The sequence below is a fragment of the Dama dama genome, chromosome 24 (genome assembly GCF_033118175.1).
Source record: "Dama dama isolate Ldn47 chromosome 24, ASM3311817v1, whole genome shotgun sequence".
Lineage (NCBI taxonomy): Eukaryota > Metazoa > Chordata > Mammalia > Artiodactyla > Cervidae > Dama > Dama dama.
The window spans coordinates 21929579-21952543 of record NC_083704.1 but is presented as its reverse complement, the minus strand read 5'-3'; the positions used below and the strand labels follow the sequence as shown (position 1 = coordinate 21952543).

The window sequence follows — 22965 nt, the reverse complement described above, 5'->3', positions numbered from 1 at the left end:
GTTTTTTCTTGACTCTGGAATTTGGAAAACAGCTCCTACTTTTCTTACAAGGGTAAATTTTAGTGTCAGATATGCTTGTTTACATTGAGCAGCTTGTTAGCATTGCCTGAAGCACAGTCAAAAGTATCCTTTGATTTCTTTGCTTCTTTTGAGCTTTAAGAAGCCATTCATTGTTGTGAGGCACCCCCATCCACACATCTCTGAATCTCCAGTATTCTTGCCTGGAGAATCCCACAGACAGAGGAGACGGGCAGGCTACAGTCCACAGGTTTGTGAAGTCAGACATGACTGAAGCAACTTAGTACAGTATACAATGGATCTAAAAATCTACATAAAGCTCTTTAGAATACCCAAAATGTTTGCTCAAATCCCAGTAATTTCTTCCTTCTCTGATTAAATTTGATTTTTTTTCAAGGAGAAACTGGTCTCAAATGTGTTCTCCTATTTAAATCTTCACATCATAGCTTAAATAGCCTTCTGTAGATTAAGTATAAAATCACAGTTCAATTACAAGAATATTCTTCAGAAGAAATAAACTAGGAGAATCAAAAGAAAAAAAGATGTTGAGTTTTGTTTTCAATAACAAGATTTATTAACTTCTGGAACACCTATCACTCAAAATCAACTAATGGCAGTTAGTTATTATATAGAATTCATTTTATTCTCAATACAACTGTAGTAAGTATCATTGTTATTTTTTTAGGGGGCATGGGAAAAACTGAGGCTCAGACAGGTAAGGTCAGACATCCATTAAGTGGCAGAGAAGCCATCAAACTCAAGACTGTCTAGTTCTATTTTCTTAACTTTTAAGACACAATTGCCTCTTGTGCAACACACAAAATATTCATCCCAGCCAAAGACTGAATCTTAATTTCCTAAGAATTTTGAAAAAAAAAATTGTTTTCATATTTCACCCTGGTTGTATCTCGAGTTTATTCTCCAGCATGAAGCCTCTGATGTCGCACAAGTGCTGAGCTGTGCCTGAAGGATTTCCCACAGTCAGCACACTCATAAGGTTTCTCTCCAGTGTGAATTCTGTAATGTTCACTAAGGTGTGCTTGCTTGCGGAAGGTTTTTTCACACTCACTGCACTTATAAAGTTTCTCTCCAGTGTGAGTCCTCTCGTGTTCAAAGAGGGAAGAGTTCTGAGTGAAAGCTTTACCACATTTGGTACATGTATAGGGCTTCTCTCCTGAATGGATCCTCCAATGCTGCATGAGGCATGCACTCTGATTAAAGGCTTTCCCACAGTCATTACACTTATAAGGTCTATCTCCAGAAAGACTTCTCTGATGACGAGTAAGGCATATACTCTGACTGAAGGCTTTGCCACACTCACTACATTTATAGCGTTTCTCTCCAGTGTGAACTCGCAGGTGTTTAATAAGGGATGGACTCTGACAAAAGGCTTTGCCACATTCACTGCATTTATATGGTTTTTCCCCAGTATGAATTCTCAGATGCTGGATGAGGACTGCTTTTGTTTGAAAAGCTTTCTCACATTCATTACATTTATAAGGTTTCTCTCCTGTATGAATCTTAAGATGTTGAGTAAGATTTGACTGTTTACGGAAACAAGTTCCACATTCAGTACATACGTAGGGCTTCTCTCCTGTGTGAATCCTCTGATGCTGGGTAAGAGATGATCTCTGAGTAAAACACTTTCCACATTCACTACATTCTGAAGGTTTCTTCTGCCTGTTAAATCTCTGATGTTTCATGTGCAGTGAAATCTGGCTGGAACTCATGCTGTCTGTAACAATAAAAGGACATCTGTATGATAGGCTCCAGTTTACAAGAAATTTTCTGTCAAATTCATATTTACAAAGAACTTTCTCAAAGATGATTATCTTTAGAGTAACACTGCTCTCCTGTAAAAGGTCTGTGTGCATGTGGTGTCCTCCCAGTCATTCCTCACAATTTCCCCTCCTGGTCCTTGTTCAGCATGCATCTTCAGCTTCTCCTAATGCAAACCTCTGATGACCAGGCTCTCTGATCTTCCACATCTTTTCAAGTCATTTAACACTGTGCCATCAGGCTTGGTTTTCTCACCTGAAAAAAATCCACAAAGGAAAATATCCTACATGCAGAACAGAGGACCTGCATTGTAGAGCCCTGATTTTTATCCTCTTGTCAATAACAGAGGAAGAGTACAATGATGGGGGGAAAATATTAGAATAGGTGATTGGCTGAAAGAGATTAAGTAATGACAGATCTTGGGAAATCTATAAACTTCCCTACTGTGATTTATTCTGAAACACACAAATACTAAAACCTGATCCAGTAATTTAGGATTATCCAGACTGATAAATAGGAGAATAATAAGATACTAATCTTGGGTAACTTACGTGTTGGGGAAAATTACTACTCACCTAGTCTCTAGTCCTCAAAAAAATGGGTGAAAAGTAATGATGTTTCCTTCAGTTGCCTATAAGTAGTATCTTCACAGACTAGTGATAACTGAAGAACTTCTCTGTCAAGATTTCAAAGGTGATCCAGGCTGTAACCTTTGCTAGGTCCATCTCACCAATCCTTCCCTATTCACTCACCTTGATAGTGTCTCTTTGGATCTCTCTCTCTCCAAAACATTCAGCATCCATTGTTCTCCCCCTACATGCAACTGGGAAATCTCCAAGTTTGGAAACTAGAGCTCTGCTCAATGAAAGAAACTACCACTGTTCTGTTTACAGAAAAATAAGATAGAGGTGGTCCTTAAGGAAGAAGGCCCTAGTGGATAGTAACTTCACTACATCCAGGATCTGCCCCTCACCTTTGAAGCCAAAAAAATTCTTCATTATCTGACATGTCCTAATCAAATTCACAAGGAGAATGATGTAGCAAACACAAAGTCAAAAAAAAAAAAAAAAACCACACAGAGTCACTTTACTAGTTTACAGTGAAAATTTTTTATGCTTAACATCCAGCTGGTTAATACATTCTCCCCACAGAAAAACTGTATGACAACCAAATTGTTGTCATCAGGACACACCTCAGGAAGAACAGAAGTGGAGAAAGAGTGGACTACTTAGACAATCTTAACAGCATCAAACTTTGAATCTGATGCACTCATAAAGCTGCACAGAATCAGAGAACAAATATTCAGGCACCCCACTATCAGAGCAATCTCTCCTCTAGATGGTCTGGAGACACAAACACATTCTTATTTCCTGAGGCCACCTTCTATTTTAATTATACAAGTTACACATGAATGTATCCTCACTTTAAAATATTATAATAACATGAAGGTATATAGGATAAAACTGTAATTTGTATAACCATCACCACCCCACTCTACCAGAACAAACCCATCTCCTTCCCAGAGATAATTTGGAGTATATACTTTCAGTCTTTTTTCTACATATTTTTTACATATATATATATAGCATTTGGTTTTTTTACATAAATAAAATTGTTCTATAGATGCTGCTATGCAATTTGATGCTTTTTTCACTAAGGAATATGTCTCTGAGATCATTTCATGTTGTTACATACAGATCTACTGGGGCTGAGAGTCAACTGGTATACACCGGTATATCTGCACAAATAGTTTACAGTCATAATCTCCAATATATACAAACAGATCATGCAGTTCTATGTCAAAAAAATAAAAAAATAGGCAGAAGATCAAAATAGACATTTCTTCAAAGAAGAATTACAGATGGACAAAAAGTACATGAAAAGATCTCAACATCAGTAATTAGAGAAATGCAAATCAAAACTACAATGAGGTATAGCCTCACATTGGTCAGAATAGTCATCATTGAAATACAAACAATTAATGTTGGAGAGGGTGTGAAGAAAAGGGTGCCCTCCTATACTGTTGGTGAGAATGGAAATTGCTAACAGCCACTATGAAGAACAGTAGGGAAGTTTCTTAAAAAACTAAAGTAGAACTATCATATGATCCAGCCATCTCACTCTTGGGTATATCCAGAGAAAGCCATAATCGGAAAAGGTACATATACTCCAATGTTCATTGCAGCACAATTCACAATAGCCAAGACATGGAAGCAACCTAAATGTCCATCAACAGAGGAATGGATAAAGAAGATATGATACACATATACAATGGAATATTGCTCAGTCCTAAAAGAGAACAAAATAATTCCTTTTGCAGTAACATGTTTGGACTTAAAGATGAACTAAGTGAAGTAAAGTAGACAGAGAAAGACAAATACCATATGACATCACTCATATGTGGACTCTAATTTTAAAAAATGACACAAATGAACTTATTTACAAAACAGAAACAGACTTACAGATTTTGAAAACAAATGTATGGTTACCAAAAGGGAAACATGGGCAAAAGGGATAAATCAGGAGCTTGGAATTAACATACACACACTACTATTTACAAGATTGATAACCAACAAAGACCTACTCTACAGCACAGGGAACTCTATTCAGTATTCTTTGATAACCTATATGAGGAAAGAATCTGAAAAAGACTGAATATATGTATATGTATAACTGAATCACTTTGCTGTTCACCTGAAATTAACATAACATTGTAAGTCAACTATAATACAATAAATTTTTTTAATGGTTTATGGTCAGAGATTGATCTGATTGGGCAGTCTTGTACCAACAATGGTTGTTAATAAAGTGACTACTTTGTGTGAATTTATCTTTATCTGCTGTATAAACTTCCATTATGGACATACTATACACAAAAATAAACTCTAAGTGGTTTACACAGCTAAATAGAAAACCAAAACTCTAAGCACATCTTTATTTCCTCTAATTTTATTGTCCCCAAATAAAAATCATTTTGTTTTCTTAGTTATATAGAATGAAACATATCATAAAAAATGATTAGGCCAAAAATGAAATTACTTGAAATCCTACCATCCAGAAGAAACTGTTGGTATTTTTCTTCTAGGATCTCTCAGTGCACACATAGACACATATGTATACATGTACTATGTGAACATATTAGACTAGAATGAATTCTAGTCTAATAAATAGAAATAAATAGTCACATCTATTCACAGAGTTCCCATTACCTAAAAATCCAGTTCACCTAGTACTATTCTTACTGAGTTTAACGGATACCCAGGCTCCACAGTGCCTTCTGATGGCCAATAACAGTGGTCAGGATTCTTGTTCCAAATGAGGCCAGGAACCCATTGCATACCCTCTGGGGAAACATTTAATTCACCTGTACAATGGGTCTTCCAATAATTTACTATCAGTTTCTTTTTATTTACTTATTTGGCTGCGCCAGATCTTAGCTTTGACATGTGGGATCTTGAGCTGTGGCATGGAAACTCTCAGTTGCACTATGTGGGATCTATTTCCTTGACCAGGGATGGAACCTGGGCCCCCTGCATTGGGAATGAAGTGCCTTAGCCACTGGGCCAACCAGGGATGTCCTTACTATTAGTTTCTGACCACTACACGATTAGACCATCATACTTAGCAATTCAGGGAGTGGTTTCAGGGTGACTTCAGTTTAAGTATACATAAGAAATTACTGCACACTCTGATCTATCCTGTAACCAGTTACTCAGAGCCTTCTTTCACAACAGGCCACTCTCACTCTGATTTGAGTAAGATGGTCCCATTTCTGGAGAGTTCTGTGTTTTCAGTCTGCAAGGTCTAGGTTTAGTGGTCACTAGTGGTTGCTACCTTAAGTCTGCCTAATGAGTACTCCCATAACAACCCATCCTGGGCTCTAGTTAGATTTCACTTACCCAGAGACAAGTTGTTAGGAATGCAAGCAACACTGGTTTCCCTCCTGGACACACTTCCCATGAGGAAGAGCAGGAATCTGAGGTGCAGAGGGAGGAGAAAGACCACTCATAAATTGTTAGCTTCCTTTACTTCCTTCATACTCTAGATTCATGGGAATCCAGAAATAGCCCATCCATACCCAAATGACTATTTTAAGTCTAAATGAAAGCATGTCATTCTCCTGGGAGAGTATCACTAATGACGAAAGTCAGGGAGAGGTGACAATGCACAAAAAAAGAGGGCTGGTGCTCTTAAGGACCAAGCATCCTCAGGTAAAATTTCTCCACCAGGAATAAGATTTGAGTCCACAAACCCCCCCACCCCATACATACACTCCAAACCTAATGGAGAAACCACTGATTTCAAATATCAAAGACTGGGGGGCAACAGTGAAAGGGAATGAGACAAGCACTAGACTGAATCAAAATGTCTGGGTTCTAGTTTCTGCTCTTCCGCTATCTTATTTGGTAACCTGAAGCAAGTCACTCAACTTCAATTGTGATTTCATTTTTTTTAAATCTGTGAAATGAAAAATTATATTTTTTTAATCTGTGAAAAAAATATTTAAAGCTTCCTCTAGTACCAACATTTTGTGATCCTTTGACTCCAAAGATAGATGGGGAAAAAGCAAAAATCTCAAATCAAGCCCTTTGAAGTCCCTCTTTGATTGAAGCTGGTTATTCATTTATATGAAAAGTACTAAGTGAGGTGCCACTATTTGTCAAGCAGTGAGATGGCCTCTTGTTAAGAACAAGCTGAGGGACTTCCCTGGTAGTCCAGTGGTTAAGACTCTGGGCTTCCACAGCAGGGAGCATGGGTCTGATCCCTGCTCAGGGAACTAAGATCCTGCATGCTGCCTGGCATGGCCAAAATAAATAAACAAATAGGCTAAGTGTGATAGGGCCCACATGAGGTCTCATTGATAAGATGGCTCGTTATGTCAACCTTGAAAACAGATAATGAATCAGGTGATCTGTGAGACTGATCAAACTGCCCAAATGGCATCCTGTTATCTCACTGGCACCTATCTTCTCAAAGCTGCGAGACCAGCAGATTCCAGACCTCTGGCTACATGATCATCCCTTCAGAGAATTTTTCATTGGTGGGATATAAAAAGGACTCCATCAGAAAGGGAGAATGCTGGTTCTCTTTAAGAGCCAGTCATCCTCTCTTCCCTCTAATAAATCTCCTTTTCTTGCCTGACTGCCCGGCTCACTTCTTTTTCTCTGCACTTGCCTTACAAAGTGAACAACAGGACAACACCCCAGCACTTAAGTCTCTCACAATCAGAGGCTGATGAATTTCAGGAAAATAAGACAGTCCCAGTGTGAAGCAGAATCTCCAACAAAAGACAGTGGGAGCCTACTGAAAGATGTTAGGGATCTCTCCTAAGAGGAAAGGTTTTAGGAACCCCTATGGATAAAAAGGAAAGAATACTGTATCAAAAGACAGTGACAGGGTTTCCAGTCTAATCTGACCCCATCCACTAGCACCTCTTGACACCGAACAAATTAATTACCTTCAAATTTCTAATTAGATTAATTCACACCTCTGAACAATTTTAATATTGAAGTCAAGTATGAACCACATTTCTTCCTCTAGAAAAGTTTTCTTCACCTTTTCAAGGCACTTTCTCAACATTCTAAAAGAATGTCACATGTATCTACTGTAGTACTTTCCATTCTGTGTTTAACACTGATTACATTCCATCTTCCTCCACTAAACTTTGAAGACAAGTATATGACATGAGCTTGAAGCTGGCAGTCTCTTGGGTTTGAATCCACGTTCCATCAGTTATTAGCCAATAAGTGGTACTGGGTAAGTTACTTTACCTTTTCTGTGTTCCATTCTTAAAAAATGTTAAATGGAGCTGATCATTACCTTCATAGGGTTGTGATGATGTATAAATGAATTAATACGTGGAACGTATTTAGAATCATACCGGCTGATAAGCATACAATACATAGCACCTGCTGTTAAACTGTTGAGTCTGGGTGTCTTCACACAGCACCTACCCTGTTGCTATTAGGAATAAAAACTTAATGATAGGAAAGAGGTAAATTGCACATTTACTTATTCAACCCGCACAACTTTGTGAAGTGGCAAGACGAGGGATAGTACTCGTTTCTAGGACACAGAAAACGGAAGTAACCCACGAGTTCGTTCACTCAAGTACAAATAAATGAAACCCGGCCTCCCAGACCAGGGCTCTGGTACAGCCTTCCTCTCTTCCTCTCCAAGGGAGCCGGTCCCAACTTCCCGGCCTGGCTCCAAAGGCCTGGCTCGCCTGGAAAGAAGAGGAGTTGCTGCTGCTGCTGCTAAGTCGCGTCAGTCAGGTCCGATTCTGTGCTACCCCATAGACGGCAGCCCACCAGGCTCTCTGTCCCTGGGATTCTCCAGGCAAGACTACTGGAATGGATTGCCATTTCCTCCTCCGAAGAGGCGTTGAGGCCAGCTCAACTCCTGGACCAGCCGCAGCCAGGGACGGCCAAGTCTGCTCACCAAGCGAACCGCGAGGCACCGCCCGCCGTATTTTTCCGTCCTCTCGCGTCTGCGGGTTCCCAGGCAGCCCGCAGCTCCTCCCAGGCAGCCCGCAGCTCCTCCCAGGCGCTCCGGCCCAACCTGACGCCAACAATAGTTCCGCACCAGCAAATGCAGCCGTCTCCTCCCTGGCAAGCCGCCGGGCTTCCTCCCCCGCCCGAAAACAGTCGCAAACGCACCTCAGTATACCTCTTCCCCGAATAAGGATGCTGAAGTCAAGTGAGAGTCGGGGTCGTCCCCGGGAACTCTTACCCCAGGTTAATTCACCCGGCAATCGGACATTTATCTTCCCCAAAATTCTGTTCCAGGTCACCATCCTTTGAAGGTTTTCTGAAAGTTTCCCAAAACCTGGCTTCAACCTTCCTGCTACACGTTCTGAACTGTCAGATAATCGATCTCCTCACAGGAACCCCAAAACACCCTACTGCTTCCGGCTGTTGGATCAACAATTGGCCAAAAGACAAGAGCTCTGCTTTGCGTTGAAGTCCCAGGTTCTCAGCATGTGAACCTGGGCAAGTTACCCCTCTGTGCCACTTCCTTCATTTTTAAAGATATTAATTTCAAAGATACCAAATTTCATAGTGTTGCTGTCAGGATTAAATGAAGTTAATCCGTGTAATTTACCAAGAATTTCTGGTACTTAAAAATGGTCAATAATGTTTGCAGAACATTACCACGTTCCCCAAATCCCAGTTCCAAGCCCCGTTGACTGCAATGACTTACAGGACTTTCCTGCCTTCGAGGTAGCACCCCTGGCCCCATTCTGAGAAACTTTAGATCTTGCTGATCTTCATTCAGGCAGTATTTGCATATTCCAGAAATGAAGCCATGGGCAGCAGGGCACCTGACCCACTTCCAGGCATTTCCAATGATCTGCAAGCTCAGGAAAACAGGGCTGTCACCCAGGTTCGATTCCTGGGTCAGGAAGATTCCTGGGTCAGGAATGGCAACCCACTCCAGTATTCTTGCTTGGAGAATAACATTGACAGAGGAGGCTGGCAGGCTACAGTTCATGGGGTCACCAAGAGTCCGTCAGACAGGACTGAGTGACTATCACTTCTTAACATCATATCCCTCCTGTGCAGTAGTAGGCTTTCAGGAAGCACTTAGGTGAATGAGATGCAACAAAGTTATCTGCTCAAATTTCCAGATGGACAATATTGTAAAGTAATTAGCCTCCAATTAAAATAAATTAATTAAAAAAGTTTTCAGATGGACCTTTTCACAAAATGGAGTCCATTTATGATGCTGAAAACAGAAGTGGAAATGTCAGACTGAAAACCATCGCTCTCTTCAGCTAAAAGGGGACCCTTTAGCTGACAGGCCAGAGAACAACGTTGGGCTTGCCTTTCTTTTTACCCAGTGTCTCAGCCTCATTAATTCTTTTGAATCAGATAGCATCTTCTTCCTCGATAGCCCTAACATTCCACATCCCAAAGATCCTAAGCCTACACACTTTTTCCGTTTTAGACTTCAAAGAATCTCTATCAAGAGGCTCTTCTGGGTGGAAACTAACCCGGCAGTAGGGTGCCGTAGGCAGAGTAGGTTACTAGAAACAGGAATCTGGGGCTTAACTGCAATTTGTGATGAGCTTCTTCAATGAGAGGTGGAAAATGGATTGGAGAAATGGACACCAAAAAATCCCACTGAACTAAGATGACCTCAGCCCTGCTCTAGCCAGCAGCTTCAAGAAAGTGAAACTAGAGCTACCAGGAGTCAAGACTAGATTTCTGCATCATGTAGGGAAAAAGATGGGGTTAAGATGCAGAATCAACTTCTTTCTCCCCCTTACTTATATGCAATAAGGTCTTATTCTACAGGCCAAAAACTTCTTGATCTAAAGTGAGCTTCTCCCATTCTCAGAATTAGGGCATAACACACAAGGAAAGAGGCATCATGGAGCAGAGGTACAACCAGTAAAGAGAAATCAGAGGGAAAAGCAAGGACACTGGGATTTCAACTTCACCTGAGAATAGCTGTGTGACCTCAGGCAAGTTCAACCATCCTTCTGTCTTCCCTTCTCTTATTTTGTGGCTCTCATGTGGCCTCATCTCGTATTCTTCTAAAGTCACAAATTACATTTTGACGCAGTGAATATAAGTAACACATTTCTAATTCTTCATCATTCCAGAGCCCCAAGGAAAGCCAAGAGTTCAGGAAGGGCTTCCACATTCGGGTTTTCAAGCTCAGCTACTCTCCTGCCAAGCCAGCATCACTGCTCAGCTTGTCTCTCTTGCTGCAAGGATATTCCAGTTGACACAGCTCCGCTTCTACACCTGCATGCATTTTCCTCTTCCTGTTGACCATGACATCAATATATCTGAAAACAATTTGTTAAACTATGATGGGACATTTAAATGTCTAATCTGTAACAGAACACCCCCCCTCAATTTTTTTTGCCACATGTTACTTTTGCTTACGAGATCCTCTCTGTATCAGAGTGGACCACACACTCTGTACCTTCGGGGAAGGTTCAGAATTCTTACTTCTGAAAAACACTTCATGACATACTCTTGTATTCACTGTACCTTTCTGCTAATAACTGTGGACTTAAGTCACAACCTGCATTTGGGTATGGAGAATCGTCTAACTCAATTTTAGTTGAGCTCAACAGGTATTTACTGAGCACCTACTAAAGGCCAGAGATACGGATACAAAAGTGAATAAACTTCACATGGCTCCTGTCCTGATGGAGCTGACAGTGGGAAGAGAAAAATTTGTAAACTAGCCATTATGAAGTGAAGTGAACGTCGCTCAGTCATGTCCGACTCTTTGCAACTATACAGTCCATGGAATTCTCCAGGCCAGAATACTGAAGTGGGTAGCCATTCCCTTCTCCAGGGGATCTTCCCAACCCAGGGATCAAACCTAGGTCTACTGCATTGCAGGCAGATTCTTTGCCATCTGAGCCGAAAGGGAAGCCCAAGAATACTGGAGTGGGTGGCCTATCCCTTCTCCAGCAGGTCTTCCTGACCCAGGAATTGAACTGGGGGTCTCCTGCATTGTAGGTGGATTCTTTACCAACTGAGCTATCATGGAAGTCCTCTAAATAGCATTTCTGTATTTTCCTTAGATTGTAAGGGTTGCCTTTGGACTTTTTCTGTACCTAAGAAACTCTAGTGGGCCAACCAGGCCACCAGGAAGGTGTTTGTGCAATGATACAGGAGTGGAGTAGAATGAAGATTTTGGGACTGTTGGGCCAGATAAAGAGCCAGGCTCGGGCAGGACACAGGCTGCCCCATGGCTTCCCTGTCCGACTCTTCGCGACCCCATGGACTATACAGTCTGTGGGCTTCTCCAGGCCAGAATCCTGGAGCGGGCCTTTCCCCTCTCCAGCCTTTCCTGACCCAGGGATCGAACCAGGTCTCCCGCATTGCAGGCAGATTCTTTAGCAGTGAGCCACAACGGAAGCCCAAGAATACTGGAATGGATAGCCTATCCCTTCTCCAGCAGATCTTCCTGACCCAGGAATCGAACCAGGGTCTCCTGCATTGCAGGCAGATTCCTCACCAACTGAGCTATCAGGGAAGCCATTATAACCTGATACATAAAATGATGAAGTCAAAAAATACAGAAATACAGACCATGTGACATCAGAGACAGCTTGGAAGAGTTGTTGCCTGAGCACATTCACAAGTGACAAATGAGAGCCTCCCAAGCAAGCAGAAGCAGGGAAGAGAAGCAGGAGACAGGAAGAGAATGTGCAAAGGTGCCAAACTGGAGTCCAATGATGATGTCACAGAAATTTGCACTATGGAATAGAATGTGCAAGGAGTGCCCTCTGAAAAGGCGAAGCAGGCATGGGCCAGATGAGGAGACTCAGGTACCCCTGGAGGCTAACACTTGATTCAGAGAGAGAACCACAGAGCTGCCACGGTTGTGTCTTGCAAAGTCCATCCAGAAGACATGTGAAAGATGGCCCATTGGTACAAGAAACTGCAAGACTGTTTGGGAAAATGGAAAAAAAGCCTAGGAAATCAGGAAGCTTGGATAAAGCACTTTTAGTGGGGGTGGCTTCCTAGTTTAGGAGTTGTAAGTCAACTGGATATAGTGGTTGATTGGACATGATGAGGGAAGGCTGAGGAAGAAGCCAGACTTGAGGCCAAGCTGGAGTGACTTGACACATGGTGGGCCAGCAACTGACACAAAGTCAGGAGTAAATATCTGCATGTGTGAGAATATGGGATGAAGGTAAAGCTGATGAGTTCTTTTTCTTTCTGCTTCTCCAGGAAGTAAAAATGGTACCAGACTCTCTTAGCCTGAGGATTAAAATCTCGGTTTGTCCATTCCACTTTAGAAAATCTTCCTAACAACTGAGGCATCTTTCACCCTTAAGGTTTTCTGACTTCTTTCTCAAGAAAACTCTCCCTTTCCTCTCTAACCTCCAGTCAAGACTCCAAAGACAGTAGTGTATAAATATCACTCTAAATGTCAAGAAGTTCCTAAAGTTTTTGGTAGGCAGAGTTTGATTAAAATATATTAACTCAACAAATAAACATTTACTGAACATTTACTATGTGCTAGCAATGAATTCTTCAGTGTTTGAAAAAAATAGACATTTGCTTTCTGTAGACTTTTTTTCCATGAGCATAAAATACAGTTTTCATAGGGTTATTTTTTCCCATAAGACATTAATTTACTCAATTATGAACTGCCCTATAGCAGGTTTGTGAACATCATCTTTAGAGCTGGAGAGGGAAAATTATGTTGTTTCTGTCACATTCCCATTATTGGCAGTTAATAGCTCAAACTAATGCTTGTAAGACAGTTGCTCTGGAAAAAAAAAAAAAAATCAATGCTGAGTTCCAAATAACCAATCCAGAATTAACTTACTTTAGTTGTGTTTAATGGTTATATTTTTAAAAACTATACCAACTTCAGAGCATAGAAAACTATTTCAAATACCAGTCAAAGGCTATCCTCATATAATCTTCCACAGCTGATTCTCTAGGTAGCAGTTAAGAACAAGAAAGAGAATGGAGAAGTAAAGGGGAAACATGTCCTTCTTTTCACTCAAAAAATAAAATGCCATCAGTCATGGCAAACCATGCTATCTTGATTTTCAGAGTTGAAAAAGAGGTAATTCTCTTTAGAATTCTTTCCAAATGCATCCCATGAGAAGTGGTTCCCTAGATAGCTCTAGTTCACAAAGAATGATAAACATCCTGGAATAAGAAAGTCCCAATAAAAACAAACATCCGACTCTCATGAATCTATGGTTATAATCTCCAGTGCCGGGACTTCCCTGGTGGTCCAGTGGTTAAGACTCCACGCTTCTGCTGCAATAGGCACGGGCTCAATCTTGGTCAGGAAACTCAGATTCCTTGTGCCAAGTGGCACAGTCAAAACAAAGCAAAAAACAAACCTCCAATGCCGTGATTACACAAAACCTAGCCTTCTCCAATACAGTGACTTCATCACTGAAGCTCTCTCTCTCAAGGACTGGTTCACCAATGCCCAAGCACAGCCAACCTGAAAGGGGCTGCCTTCCTTTATCACAAATGCTTTCTCACCCTAAGGGTTAACAAACCAAGTCCCAAGCTGATCCTAGCAGGCTCCTACCCCCTGGTCCCTGTGTACTAGTCGACCAGCCAAACTGATAAGGGACAGGACTATGCCCTAGTCCTGGTCAGGAATATGTGGGTGGCTTGCTCAGTCACAGGCAGACTTTCTGCTCTGAGGCCTCTTACCACTGGTAACCCAGCAAAAACCATTTCCTCTCTGGGTAAGCCAATAATTCTACAGGGATAGAAGGTAGGTCTTCCTCTCTGTGACCCTCTAAGCAGATCTGACTTCCTTCCCACAAACTGAGAGCACTTGAGAAAAGTTTTGACTTATTTCCTTCTTAGCCCCAAGTGACCCTCCAGTTTTAAAGGATTGGGAAAGATCTCCCTCACCCTGATGAAAAGCCTTCTTCACCATTCCTGCAGCAATCAGCCCAGTTCTTGCCATATATCCCAATATTTGTTGAATAAATAAATGAGTAAGGATTCTGTTTTCGTTTGTTTCTGTCTCCCCTTCGTGGGACCAGGTCCACAGATGGGCAGCCTTCCCACAGTAGCCACCTCAGTCATTTGGAGGCTACTCAACACCACCTCAGAACAGCTGCCACTTTCACATTGAGCATCAGTTTGGAAAAGCAACCCAGCCTAGTGAGCAGTGAACACAGGTGACAAGTCGAGGAGCTAAGGCAGGAGTGTAACAAGGAAAACACAGTGTTGGCTTAATAAATGGCACTTCCAGCTATTAGAGTGCCCTAGGGAAAGGAACGGCAAGGAGCCAAGATTTCTCTGAAAAGTAGGAACTTCCTTCCTATCCTGTATTCCCAGATGCCCACCTGGAGTAGGCTCTGCATTCTCCAAACTCCCACCTCCATTTCTGAAAATATTCTTCTGAGTGTGGTGTCTAAGGCTCCTTTATCCTTCCCTCTAGGAACTCTTCCTCTGCCTCTCCCCTGGGCCAGATTCCTAGCACTCTCCCTAAAGAAACCATCACATGCATGCCAGATTTATTCAGCACTGTGAAGTTTCTGATGTCTGAAAAGGACTGAACTATGTCTGAAGAATTTTCCACATTCGACACACTCGTAAGGCTTCTCACCAGTGTGAATCCTGTAATGTTCACTAAGGTGTGCATACTTGCGGAAGGTTTTCTCACACTCACTACATTTATAGAGCTTCTCACCAGTGTGAGTTCTGTGATGTTCAGTAAGAGATGTGTTGTGAGCAAAGGCTTTCCCACACTCTTGACATTTATAGGGCTTCTCTCCAGTATGAATTCTCATATGCTGAGTGAGGCAGGTATTCTGGTTAAAGCCCTTTCCACATTCATTGCATTTATAGGGTTTTTCTCCAGTGTGACTTCTCTGATGCCGAATAAGGCAAATGCTCTGAATGAAAGCTTTACCACATTCACTGCATTTGTAGGGTCTTTCTCCTGTATGAATTCTCTGATGTTTAGTGAGTGGGGTGCTCTGAGCAAAAGCTTTACCACATTCCTTACATTTATATGGTTTTTCTCCAGTATGAATTCGCTGGTGTTTAATAAGGGATGGGCTCTGACAAAAGGCTTTCCCACATTCCTTACATTTATAGGGTTTCTCTCCAGTATGAATTCTCTGATGCTGAGAGAGGTTTGCCTTTGTATGGAAAGTCTTCCCACACTCATCACATTTATACGGTTTTTCCCCAGTGTGAATTCTCTGATGTTGTGTAAGATTTGAGTGTTTGCGAAAAGAAGAGCCACATTCATTGCATAAATAAGGTTTCTCACCAGTGTGAATTCTCTGATGATGAATGAGGTGTGTGTTCTGACTGAAGGCCTTCCCACACCTATTGCATTTGTAAGGCTTCTCTCCAGTATGAGTTCTCTGGTGTTCAGTGAGATGTGAATGATTGCGGAAGGAATTCCCACATTCATTACATTTATATGGTTTCTCTCCAGTGTGGATTCTCTGATGCTGAGTAAGAAATGATCGACATCGAAATGTTTTCCCACACTGCTCACACTCATATGGCTTCACTCCAGTGTGAATTCTTTGATGTCGAATAAGGAATGAGCTACGACTAAAAGTTTTCCCACATTCCTCACATGTGTAGGGTCTTGTATGAGTTCTCTGATGCTGGGTAAAGGATGAGCGCTGAGTAAAGGTTTTTCCACATTCACCACATTTCCAAGATTTTTTCTGTGTAGAGAGGGTCAAATATTTACTTTGGCCTGAAACCTCATTGGTGTGTATGCTACTTGTCTCCCATTTATGTAGGCTCTCTTCTGTAGAAACCCTGAGATGTGTAACAAGACTTGAGGTCAAAAGCAAGCTTCTCTCAAAATGATATTCTTGGCTAATCATTTCTGGAGGTGCTTCCTTATGGATAAAAGTTATTGCTCCAAAACCTTCTCGGAAAAAGCGTGGTCCAGGAGCCTCTCTGGGAGGGTTTTCCTTCATGTTCTCACATATATGTTTTTCTTCAAATGTAGAATCCTGGTATTCATCCTCTCGGGATCTCTTTGAGGTTACCCCTGGCAACTCAATATCAGTGCCATCCTGCTCTGGAGCAGGCTTGTTCATCCAACCTGAAAAAAACCACCACAGTGAATGTCTCTTGTGTAGGGCAGAGTGGAAGTCCCTTAACTTAGAGGGACTTCATTTTGACAGGTCTCAATACTGGCCTATGAGTAAGGGTCAATAAGAGCAAGTGAGCATGTAATTCAGAGTTATAAGCGGTGGAAAAGATCTGCACCAGGGTAAGGTGATCATCATTAATGAGAAATGGGCAGCTGCAGAAACAGCTGAGACAAGGGAGAAGGAAAAAGACAAACAAATAACAGACTAAGATTAGGGCAAACCGGTGGGAGAATGTAAACGAGCCAAATAGTGGAAATGAGATCAAATGAGTACCAGGGAAAAGCGAACCCCAAAAGATGCTCACTCACATTCATCCCAACATCCCAAAAGAGAGGGCAATTTTCTCTTCTGAGCTTCATTCAGTTTCTCTTGTAAAATGTCCAGAGCCCTCCTATTTCTTCCACTGGTGAACACTTGCTCACTCACCTGGACAAATCTCTCTTCCAATCTCTCTCTCTTCAGCTCCTTGCATATTCAACATCCACAAATCTTCTCTTTGCTTTGATTGTAAAACACTTCAAGGCTGGAAAAGTGGAGCCCTGCTCATAGAGGAAAAAAAGATGGGGGAGGGGATATCACTTTCCCAGTAAACAGAAATATGAGAAATAGCTGTTGTCTGAGGATACTATATGATAACTCACACAAAACCTGTCAGGATAGCAATGTGCCTGCCTCACCAAGTGTTAGGGATGGCTTCCAGCTTTCTGGATTCACAAACTCCATCTGTCAGCTATTCAAGTGACAGCCAGACAGACTAACATATTAGGAAATACTCAAGCACTTGATAAATACATCAGAATGTTATTTATAAAGATAAAAATAACTAAGAATGGGAATATCCATGTCAATGAATCCACTCTTTCCATTATACAATAATCTAAAGAAAAGGCAATTAATATAATCAAAAGTTACATGGGGGGAAATGGCCTCATAGCAAGGCTAATGTATTATGTCTGATCCACCCACCTCCCCTATATGTCAAGGAGCTGGATAGTAGTTAGTGATTTCTCTCTATTTGATACAACCTAGAGATACACTGTGGAGAAGGCAATGGCACCCCACTCCAGTACTCTTGCCTGGAAAATCCCATGGACAGAGGAGCCTGGTAGGCTGCAGTCCATGGGGTCGCGAAGAGTCAGACATGACTGAGCGACTTCACTTTCACTTTTCACTTTTATTAATTGGAGAAGGAAATGGCAACCCACTCCAGTGTTCTTGCCTGGAGAATCTCAGGGATGGGTTCGCACAGAGTCGGACACGACTGAAGTGACTTAGCAGCAGCAGCAGCAGAGATACACTGATTGTCCTTTCTTCAAGGTATCTTATCAGTGAAAAAATTTTTCTTCAGGCACAGCTCAATATAAGACTGCAGGCTGCAGTTAAAAAAAAAACACTCTGTGAAATAATTTTTGACTCACAAAGAGTTGTAAAAATAGTAGAGAGTTTCTGGTTTTTGGAAAGTCAAAATTGTAACTGTTCATCAAAAAATGTCTCTCCATATAAGCCTGCAGTGAGAAGTAAAACTTGAAACATCTCAAGAAAGACAGAAGGCAGAGAGATGGTTTATCATAATCAAGACCTCAGAAAACATGAAAGAATAGGATGTCTGGTGAATTAATTAATAAGACCAGCTCTATGGCCTTCTCATCAAGGTCTGTGCCTCAGTGTTGAGTTTTAGAGGTTTAGGAGGATTCTAAGTGGGATTTCCCAATCCTCTTCCATAAAGGGACATAAAGTGGACCCACTACAGAATCTTACTATTCATGGGGTAGAATGGGGTCTGGGTATAATCAGAGCTAGACAGTGGAGAAAAAGTCAGACATGACCCTGCCCACCCAGAGCTTACACCACAGCTCAATAAAGAAATTACACCAGTAGTTACAAATAAGGGAATTAAAAAAGCAGAAATACTGGGCACTGTGGAAATATAGAGCAGAGGGGACCTAATCTAACCTGGGAAAGAAAGCCTCACTGAAGAAGAGACAAGTAAGGATTAGATGGGCAGAGGGAAAAGAAGATATCAAGAGAAATGAAATGGAATATATAAAAGGAATCAAGCCCCATGCTTCAGAAGAATGAACGAGATCTAACAAGGCCAAAGTACGAAACACTAGAAATAAGCCATGAAGCCTGAGGCAAGCAAATACAATCCTGCAAGTCATTTTAAGGAATTAACACTAAACTAAGCAGAAAGCCACAAAAAGGACCGGAAAAGGTTTGAAAAAAAGATGTGACATGATTAGATCTGCTATTACACACACATATCCTTTTGTCCATAGTACAAGAGAAGAAGTGTGTACAGGGGTGAAAGGTAGGAGGCAAGGTGAAGGCTGGAGGACCCCTGAGAGGTTGTTTCAGCAATCCAGTAAGGGGACTGGGCTGACTAAGAGAAAAAATAACAGGACAAGATGAATATTAGAGAGAGATGTAAGGAGAAAAAGTTAATGATAATTTGCTGGTTTGAAGCTTGAGTGATGACAGTAACCTTTAATGAGAGTGGGAACACTGGTTTGGGAGGAAAAAGATACATTCAGTTTGAAATATCAGGCATACATATATGGAATAGAGGAGAGAGGTATGGGCTGAAAACTTGTATTTAGAATTTTTGTCATAAAGAGAGTAATTGAAATTCTGAGGGTAACAGATAAAATCACCAAAAGAGTATATAGCTAGGGGATCTCCCCAGCAGTTCAGCGGTTAAGACTCTGTCCTTCCAATGCAGGGAGTGGGGGTTCGATCCCTGGTGGGGGAACTAAGATTCTGCGTACTGTGTGGCACAGCTTAAAAAAAAAAAAGGAGTGTAACTAGGAAACCTTAACAGTGAGTTTACATATTTACAAGGAAGTTAAACTCTGGCTTTTGACTTTATAAACTCTAATCCCCTAAGAGAAATATGTAAAATAATACAATATATGATAAAAATTGGCATTTCTAATCATAAACAATTGATTTCTCCCAAATTATGCTGAGATTGTTTAACTATCTGGAAAAAACACTTAGTGAGACTCGTATTTCATACCACATACCAAAATAAATCTAAACTGAGGAAAGGGTTAAAAAATGTATTTTTTACATTTATACATCAAAAAAGTAGATGGACCTGATAAATAAAAACCTTCTTACTAATCTGTAAAGAAAAAAGATGAACTGACAGAAAAATGGGCAGTATAACAAATACTCCAAGAATTAACAAAAAGCCAATAAACATATCAAAACAAAGCTTCACCTCCATGGTAATCAAACAAATGAGAACTGAAAGAATGAAGAACTGACTTTTATATCAAATTGAAAATTTTCTCTTTAATGCTAAGACTCAAAAACTGGCAAAGGTCAGGGAAAGAGCCTCTCACATACAACTGGTGGGAATATAAACTGGTACCATCTTTCTAGAGATAATCTAGTTACATATATTAGGTCTTAAAGTTGTATGCTGAGTGGCAATTGGGACACCAGGATCACCATTTTATAGGTACAGGAACTCAGAACAAAATTCTCAGTCACCTACAATGTATCTCAGAAGATCCTCAAATTTATCAGTATGTCATAATTTCAGATACAAATGTAGCATCATATATGTATGTTAAAATATGCATATAAATAAGACCAAAAAGGAAAATTAATCATCACCATGGGGATATGAATTATGAATGATTTTCCCCCTTTATTTCCCATATTTCCTCAATTATTTATATTCTGCCTTATTTTTAAAAAACTAACTTAAGGAATTCTCTTGTGGTCCAGTGGTTAAGACTCTGCACTTTCACCACTGAGGGCCTGGCTCAATCCCTAGTTGGGGAACTAAGGTCGCACAAGCTGCACATCATGGCCTAAATAAATAAATAACTTAAATCTCTCAGAATATCTATGAATTTGTTAGCCACTATCATCTCTGAGGAATAAGATTATGGTGCACTTTTTTCTTTTTTCTTGCTGTGCCACGTGGCATGCAGGATCTTCTCCAACAAGGGATTGAACCTTTGGCCCCTGGATTGGGAGCACAAAGTCTTAACCACTGGACCACCAGAAAAGTCTGAAACTTTTGTTGTCTTAAGGCCTTTCCTTTTGTAATGCTTGAAAGTTTTCCTGTAGAAATAAATAAATAACTCTGTTATCACAGAAAAAAGTGAAAAAATATAATCAGAGATGAGCACAGAGACTTATGTGCAAGGATCACATTGTTACTATAACTTTAAGAAAATACAGGCAAGTAAAAATTGATAGTATCTCAATATGACAGATTATGAAATTATTAAGACTCATGTTTTCAAAGAATACTCATGAGAATACAATATGTTAAAATAGGAGACTACAACACACTAAAAACAAAAAACATTCACATATATACCAGTACTAAAGTAAGCATTCAGGAAACAGAAACTATTATCAACTACACATATATATACAAAACACACACATAAAAAAGAGCAGTGGAAGACTCTCCAAAGTGTCAACAACTGATCTCTAGGTCATTTAATGGGTTACTTTATTTTGTCCTTTATATTCTTCTACATATTTCATTTTTCCTGCAATAAACATGAATTACTTTTATAATCAGAAAAACATCTTAAAGTGAAAGATCTGGCTCAGAGTTTTAAAAACTACCTCCCCCCCAAAAAAAACCCTTTTTTTTTTTTTAAATGCCACATCTAATGGATATGGTATAGGTTTCCCATTCAGAATAAGATCAAAGTGGCAAAGTGAGCTGTACTGAAACTCAAGAAACTGCTCTGCCATAGCCCATGTGAACAGGCTATTTATCTGAAAAAGGTGACAAATCAGGTAATATTCCAAGTCCTTCCAGCTCCAACGCTCTGTGAAACCCTTGACTAAATGAGTTAATTCACATAAAACACTTATAAAGATATATGCCACACAGCAAGCACTCAGCAGGAGTCCGGAAATATCACGTTTGAGAAGGACAAGTCTGTCATATCTACTCTCTAGTTGTGGATCATCTAAGCTGTTTGTCTACATCAAAAGTTAGCAAGCATTGCCTTTGCAGTTTGATAACAGAACTAGACAATATGTAAACAAGTGAGCTTGTTTGTTTCAACAATTTTTTTTTTTTAACAAAAACAGGTGGTAGACCAAAATTTAGCCCATGGGTCACAGTTTGCTGACATCTGGCTTCTAAGTCAGCCAGAATGGAATGCTTACACAAATAAGATAATGTGAAACATCTGTTCGTGATTTTAAGATGCTAAAAGGATCAAACTTAATCCAGATTTGGGGGAAACATTATATATATATATATATATATATATATATATATATATATATATATATCAGTTGGATTATATATCCAACTTCATCTTGCTAAAACTTACAGGGACCTAGCATCCTCCTCTTGTCTTGTAAGGTTTCTCCCTTCTGCCACTTTGCTACTCCTCTAGAAACGGCTGAAGGATTCTGGGAAGCCAGGTGTTTTTCAAGAACTAAACCACAATTCCTTACATAAGACCACACTTAAATGTACTGTTTTGTGAAGCCCTTCCTAACTTGCTTGTTGGCCCCAAGTAAAGTATTCCTCCAGGCTGCAGCAGCACACTGGACCTACATTTTCTGCAGCGTTGTGTCACTTAATAGCAGTCATCTATTCTCTTACAGACCTCGATTTCCTCATTAAAATTAGATCTTGTGAAGGCTAAATAAATGCACAACTGTTTCAAACTGTGCCTGGTACCTGTTAAGTGCCAAATAAAAGCGGTTTAAAATATTATCACAGATCTGCTCATATATGTATTTTCCAGTACTACACTGGGAAGCGACTTCCCACTTGGCAAGGCTCCGAGGTCACTCACTCTTGTAGTCCCGCCTCTAAATTCTAGGTAATATTTGGCAAGTAATGGATAGTAAACTTCTGTTGTTAGACATAAACGTTTCCATGCGTGCTATCGCGTACATACTGTCCACTGAGCTTTGTAGAGAAAAGAAGGCAGTGGCCGTTCAACATTAGAGATCAAGAAACCGGCTCGGTATCCCAGGGAATTACAGATCAGGTCTCCAAACTCTCTCGCTAGTGCGTTTCACACTATTTGCTTTCTCCTTTTAAGTACCTGCAAATTTTTAAAATTTGAGCTGCAGGACTGTTGAGGGAAACCGCTGGTACCCAAACGGAGAACTCTGGCCCCCAGGATTTCGTTTCCGAACTCGGGTCCTAGGTCTCGGTAATTTATCTGTTACTCAATCATCATTCACTCATTCACGCCATCATCTTCTTAGGCGTGTTCTGTGTGCCAGGCCCTGGTGAGATCAGTGCTGAAGCTGCAAGCGGGGATGGGCCGCCAGGAGCTCGGGGCCGCCCCGGTACGCAGTAATTCGGGGTGAACGAGGCCCGGGCGGGTTTCCCACAGAAACCAGGGCCGCCGCCACTGCCGGGAGGCGTGCGGTGTCTGTCTTTCCCTTCCCCTGGGTCCCGCCCGCTCACCGTGATGTCCGGGGGCTCCCCACAGGGCAGCGACCACTGTCCGTGACGTACACGGAGACCCAGGGGTTAGAGTCACCTGCCGAGGCCGGAAGAACAGCGGCGCGGCCGGTAGTGCGTCATCAGAGGCCCGGCGGCT

The 22965-nt window shown here is 41.0% G+C and overlaps 2 protein-coding genes across 2 annotated transcripts; both read right to left on the bottom strand.

Annotated features, from left to right (window-relative positions):
- Positions 1 to 690: 690 nt before the first annotated feature.
- ZNF501 (zinc finger protein 501) lies at positions 691 to 15622 on the bottom strand. Its single transcript, XM_061127945.1, has 3 exons — positions 15550 to 15622; positions 5697 to 5773; positions 691 to 1753 (listed from the first exon to the last, which is right to left on the bottom strand). Exons 2-3 carry the CDS (start codon positions 5755 to 5757, stop codon positions 933 to 935), a joined length of 882 nt encoding a protein of 293 aa, XP_060983928.1. The 5' UTR covers positions 5758 to 5773; positions 15550 to 15622; the 3' UTR covers positions 691 to 932.
- ZNF502 (zinc finger protein 502) lies at positions 12770 to 22918 on the bottom strand. The gene is made up of 3 exons (XM_061127944.1): positions 22830 to 22918; positions 16829 to 16941; positions 12770 to 16350 (listed from the first exon to the last, which is right to left on the bottom strand). The coding sequence occupies exons 2-3, from the start codon at positions 16881 to 16883 to the stop codon at positions 14786 to 14788; spliced, it is 1620 nt and encodes a 539-aa protein (XP_060983927.1). The 5' UTR covers positions 16884 to 16941; positions 22830 to 22918; the 3' UTR covers positions 12770 to 14785.
- Positions 22919 to 22965: the final 47 nt, after the last annotated feature.

Bases quoted from the DNA above. Each gene is read 5' to 3' on its own strand.
- ZNF501 (XM_061127945.1), bottom strand. From the start codon at position 5,757: ATGGGAAGTGTGTCCAGGAGGGAAACCAGTGTTGCTTGCATTCCTAAC. The intron at 1,754-5,696 runs GTAAGTGAAATC...TTATTGTTACAG, and splicing joins TCCTAACAACTTGTCTCTGG to ACAGCATGAGTTCCAGCCAG.
- ZNF502 (XM_061127944.1), bottom strand. From the start codon at position 16,883: ATGTTGAATATGCAAGGAGCTGAAGAGAGAGAGATTGGAAGAGAGATT. The intron at 16,351-16,828 runs GTGAGTGAGCAA...GGTTTTTTTCAG, and splicing joins TGGAAGAGAGATTTGTCCAG to GTTGGATGAACAAGCCTGCT.